The sequence below is a fragment of the Phalaenopsis equestris genome, unplaced genomic scaffold, assembly GCF_001263595.1.
Source record: "Phalaenopsis equestris unplaced genomic scaffold, ASM126359v1 Scaffold000513, whole genome shotgun sequence".
NCBI lineage: Eukaryota > Viridiplantae > Streptophyta > Magnoliopsida > Asparagales > Orchidaceae > Phalaenopsis > Phalaenopsis equestris.
In genome coordinates, this window is record NW_018164953.1 from 2,467,278 (window position 1) to 2,473,480 (window position 6,203).

At 35.2% G+C, this 6,203-nt stretch overlaps 1 protein-coding gene across 1 annotated transcript in view; it reads right to left on the reverse strand.

Moving 5' to 3' along the window:
* The window catches only part of LOC110028496, a 67,974-nt gene that overhangs the window by 23,867 nt on the left and 37,904 nt on the right, over positions 1 to 6,203 (reverse strand). The window contains exon 5 of the mRNA XM_020730363.1: positions 1,088 to 1,133. Coding sequence (XP_020586022.1) covers positions 1,088 to 1,133 — 46 coding nt within the window. The remainder of the gene's footprint in view (positions 1 to 1,087; positions 1,134 to 6,203) is intronic.

A 6,203-nucleotide genomic window follows, 5' to 3' on the forward strand; every position in this document is an offset into this window, starting at 1 on the left:
TCATATTTTTTCTCAAATTACATATATATATATATATATATATATATATACACACGTAAATTAAAACGTCCTTCCAAAGCGGGCGATGAGATTTCAATTCCGGCTGCCGACAGCTTCTTACGGGCGACCCATAAACTTTAACCAACAACTTTTTTTAGTGCCGACAATAACACAGATCTGTGAACTAAAGACCCGCTTATCAGGCCGACAGCAAAAAAAATTGCTTAAATAGACTCCCAAGCTTCTTGTTATAATAAAACCCCTATTCTCCGGACTAGTGGATTATCTCCCAACTAGTGAACTTTTACAAGGTCAAAACAAGGAAAAATTGTGAGCAACAGAGTCACTTTAGAAGTCACCTTCTCACCCAAAGCTGAAGCCATATCTCCAAACTCTCTCTTGAACCAACAGCACCTTAAATATCATTTCTCAAACAAAGAATTCATAGACGTCCTCCTATCTGTACTAAAAGCAGCACATCCTCCTTTACAATATGAGTCCATAAAGTGGTACATTTCATCACAAACTTTATAAAGATACTCCTATCCCAGGTTAGCAGCCTTACCCAAGCCGACTGGAAGACCCTCGTAACTCCCAATCTCTCCTCCACTCCATATCTACATCAAACAAATCTAATGGCCATGAAAAGCTGAACTGCTGCTTAGAAATTAGTTTTGGCCAAATCCGTAGATCAAACACATCCTAACAGAATCAAGGTTGAGAAGACCCAAAGCCAACTTCTTGATGAACCTGTCATAAACACAAACTTAAAAGCAAAGGTGCATAATCTAACCCGCCAAAATAAAAAAAAAAATAAAAATAATAATAAAAAAAACAATTGAAATAATTCAAAGCAATATTTAAGGCACATCTATAATTCCCTTGAGGTTAACAAGCGTAGGAACATAAGATTATCCTTGTTACAAGGGCAATCTGATGTGACAAGATTTATAAAGAGCAAGGATAACTAAAAACAGAATTTGTGAAGTTGCCTACATTGTCATTTCATAAAATATAAATGATTTGACATAACAAATAATACAAATACTTAATTTTTAAAAAGAAAAAGGATACCAATGTGTCATACCTTTCTTCCATGAATCATCACAAAAGCATCATCTATGCTTTTGCTCCTACAAAACGAAAAGAAATAAGGTTATAAATTAGTGTAATGATTTAACTCAATAATCACAGTACAAGCACTGAGATAATGTGATAAAAAATAAAAACACGAGCTCATAAAAAAGAATGTGATGAGCATTATGAGTCTAAATATTGTATTTTGTTTTGATTTGTTTTTTTTTTGTTTTATTTTCCTTTGTAAAACATATACAAGGCAATTGCCCTTTTATGAACAAGATGTTTAGTATTTTCATTAGTTCACTAGGATTAGTTCATTATTGCATGGTTTTGACTAGGACCATTGGATTCCAAGTAAGCAAATTGTAGGTCAAATTCAAGTCAAAAAATTTTTCAATAAGAATTCTTGTCCTTAGTTTCCCTACCCTACTACTCCCTAGTTCATTTAGATGCCATTGTTGCCACCATTGTTTACCTATTCTTAGCCGTGACATTGCTACTTTTTGCTTCACTACTCATTACTCATCACTTCTATCTTTTGCTATCATACTGTAGCAGAAATTAGGGCAAAACAAAATATTTTATTTCACCAACACGAAAATCACACAAATCGAATACATAAAGGATAAACACATACAAAGAGGTGGGCGATCTCTCCCAAACCCAAACCCTAACACCTAAAATTCGAGAGGTAGGCGATATCTCCCAAACCCTAACCCTAAGATTCAAGATAACAATCACATAGCATAACATAACTCTAAACATATTATTCATATTTATACCCCACAATAATAACTGACAAATGACTAAATTCGAGAGGTATTGTTTCCTTACTGCCCGATAATTCATAGATATGCCAATTCTAATCCTTCTTCACAAGCAAACTTGGGCTAGAAAAGGGGCTTATACTAGGCTATATGACCCTAGCTTCCAACATCTCTCGGATACATATCTTGATCTTGTTCTTTTGTACCTGTGAAGGGTGTACATTTTGCATTAAAAAAAATTCAAAATATTAAAAAAGATGATAAAGAAGACCAACCAAAAAGCAAAAAAAAGGTTAATAAGTAGTGGCCCCACAAAAGCTTCTAACCCTTTTCACAAAAACATACTAGGGATGACTATCATCTAAATCATGAACAATAAAATCTTTTTGTAAAGCAAGCTGTCCACAAAAATGAACTGCCTCATTGTTTGTTTTGGAAGTTCCAGAGAACAGGACCTGGTGATACTCAATCAAGAAGGCAACTTCAAGGATTTGCCCACCTTAAAGTTCCCATCACCTCCTATCAATTGACTGGCGGAGCGCATCCATGACATTGCAGTTCTCCCCCTCCACTACGATACCCTTCATCTCTAGCACCCATGGTTCAATTTGCGTCCCCACATGCCAAACAACATTCATCTCAACTCGTTCATTTGTACCTGGGAGTAGCAGTATGGGTGCACACTGATATTTATTTCCCTTCTTCCATGTTTGACTCACCCCATAATCAAGTCGCAAGTCCCAATAAATTTCTAAGCCTTCTGCCTGGAAAGTTGTCATTGCAAAAGGCACTGACGCGATCAGATACAACCCTTCGTTGAGGTCTCACCCATTGTGACTCCTTGTTCTAGATCAAAATCCTTTGAAGCGATCTTCTACACCCCGAATCGCATGTAGTCCCTTTCTATCAGCTGTCCGTAGTTCCAAACCTCAAGGTGTCGTGCAATGCTCTCTAGAAGCTGCCGCTCAAATTCATTTCAGACTTCTTCACACGATCTCACTTGCTTTTGTTTGTTCAAGTCGTCTGGATGCCACAATATCCCTTCCAAGTGCTATTGCTCGAGTCTGCTCTCGATTCCTTCGCTCAATCTCGTGACTTCAGTTCTGACTAAGGCGGCGACGCTGCCTCGATACCGCACGAATCCTTCTGATTGCTATTGTGTGCGTCCTCTCCAGAGGTCATTGCTCAATCTAGTGGCAAGCGAGGGAGGGGGTGTTGTGTGAAGCTCCTCGATCTTCTTCATCACATCATCCAGGACTGTGAATTTTCGCTCAAACTACCCCTCCACGGATGAGAAACACTCAATCATTTCAGAAATGATTAACTCACCACTTCCTCTAATTTCTCTTCCAGACAATCTATTTTTTTGATGTCATTACTCCTAGGGTGGTTTTCTATCATGGATGTGTCGTGGATTGATGCATCTAAATTCAAATTAGTTGGAATCACGTATGTATTGAGAGCTTTTGTACATCACTTGCGACTGGATTAGCGCATCTAACTTCAAATCATGGTTCTAGCATGCCATTTTCTTCCCACGACACTGCTGGCTTTCATGTATGTCTATCGCGTGATTTTGCTAGCTCAATTGCGACTATTTCGCAACGCGATAGAGACCAGTACGCTGTGATCCCATCGTTGGCTTCTTTAACTTGAATCGCGACTTGTTCGCTAGGTTTGGTCCTCTCTGTATGTCGCGATCCCCTCTTTGCTTTCCAGAATTGAAGAGTCGTGATCCAGTCTTTCTTCCCAACACTCGACTACTGCTTCGTGACTAGGAATGTCGCAAACCCAATGTCTCAACCATTTCAACAGTATATGAAGGTGCAACAATGGTAGAATTCTCTGATACCAATTTGATAGGAAGTAAGACTGACTTCCATAGAAATTAGGAAACAAATCAAAGCAATACAACTCCGAATACATAAAAGATAAGCACCTATAACTCAAGAAGAAGACTCTCTCCCAAACCCGAATCCTAACACCAATAATTCAAAAGGTAAGAGATCTCTCCCAAAACCTAACCATAAATTTCAAGAAAACAATCACATAACATAACATAACCCTAAACATATTAGCCCTATTTATACCCAATAATAAAAACTGATAAATGACTACATTGCCCCCTTTTGTCTTACGCCCAGCATAAGTATTCAAACTATTTTGGCAGGCTCAGGGTGGTGGAAAATGCTGTAGGTGTTAGTCTAATAGTTTCCTGCTCTTTAAGCTGCATGGTCTGCCTATTTTAGCACAATTCAATTGCCAGTTTTGGCAAATCTCGAAATACACCAAGAATTGCATCAACAATTCAACTTTTCATCAGAGATTTAATATTAATGAAATTCATGGAGTATTGCAACCTGCTAGGTAAGAGCTTGATATATTCACAAAAGTTTTTTATTTTGAGTCATTTTGGTCCACAAAACAAAGTCGTTGAGCCACGTAAAAGTCAATAAACATTGACAATTGCTATAAAATTCCAGTTCTTCAATCCTTTTGTGTGTTGGTTGGAATGCACATTCTTTAAGTGATTCAAAGATGATGCAATAAATCCAGAGACAAGTCTCCATGTACTAATGTGAGGCCTGATTATTCATTTAGGGTGAATTTGATCCTTGTTCTTGATTTCATTTGTTTAATCACTGGTATGTGTGCTTGATTTTTCTGTCAAGTATGATATATGTCAAATTTCCTTTCGTAGTGTAGAAGTGATATTTCCTAAATTTTGATGTTAATTCACTATTTTTACTTGTAGAATAACAAAATTTGGTAACCATTAAGTTATTATGCGAGCTCAAAAAAATTGCGACCCAACCTCCCTCACACGAGAGTTTTTATGTTATTCTGGGTCATATTTTTAAAAAGTTAATTAGATTTCACTTAAGAAACTATCCAAAGAATTTGCTCTCAATTTATGAATACTTTAAGCGTTGGTTCGAGATTTCCAAGAAGTATATCCTCTATAATTAATCACCCCTCCTGATGATAGGAGAATTTTTTATTAAGAATTTTTGAGGTGCTAATTGCTCAATATATAATAGTAGCAATTGGTTTTAGATTTTAAAAACTTACTTTCAAATAAACCTAAATGCTTCAAAAAACATGCTAAACACTCAAACATAAAATTAAATAATGCTACATTAACCATTGTTCTAAAAACAAAACTTTAGTGGCCGGTTCAACCATGAATCAGTTATTCGGCCAGTTCGATCCAAAAGCTCGAAGCCATTCTTGTACATAATCGAGATTGAACCCGTTAGAACCGGGGATTGAATCGAAAAACCGTTGAATTTGTTCGATTTTTTAAGACCGGTATGATGCTAATATTGTCCAATTTGAACTTTTTTTATTTGATTGGATGGCTAGATATAAAATATTTAAATTAAAAATGGAGAATGTCATGTGTCAAAATTTTGATTTAGAATATTCTTCAAAATTTTCAAAGGTGAAGTATCTTAAATTAAAATAGTATTTATTAAATTGATAAAAATAAGATTATTACATGATTAATATATTATGTAATTATATTAAAATAAATTTAATATTTATTATGTTATTCGGTTCAACTTAATATTTAATCCTGATTGGAACATTGAACCATGATTCTCTCCTTCCGATTCTATGTTTGGTCTAATTTTCACAACATGACTTTAGCTAAAAATAAGATAAATTTAAATTTATCACGCTTTAAAAATATGCAATTGCTTTAAAAATGTACAATCGTTTTGAAATGTTATAATCACCTCAAACAAATCAAATGCGTCTACAAATATGTGTTGTCAGCCGAGAGGCCCTAAACATAAGATAATGTCGTGGATCCCACCTTACCAGTCAACTCCTCCATATCATAAGTAATGCTTTTAAATTATTCTCTCATGATCTAAAACAATAAACTCATCATCTTAGATCGATAATCTGATGTTCGATAAAAAATTCACCGGAAATAATTGGTCTTCCATTTATGTATGGCTTCCAAAAACTTTTTATAGAAAAAGTTCATACTAAATCAAAACTATCGATATTGTTACATCTGCAAAGTATAATGATAATTTAAACCTATGAATTAGAATCCTTTAAGCAAGCAGAGTCAACAAAATTCAGTGTCAAAATTTGAAGTCACTTAAATATCCCTATAACATGCATAATCGTTGTACACCATAATTGGAGAGATTCATTCTCAAAATTAAATTCACAAACTGAAAATACAAGCAATGCAAACTACCTACCCTAATAAATGTGGCATTATTAGAAAATCTTAACCGAAGTAGGAACTACTTTTAGAATATCCCCAAATTTCGACATAAATCATTTCAGGTTTCAGTCAAGAAAAAAAGAGCAAAAATCACTATATATATA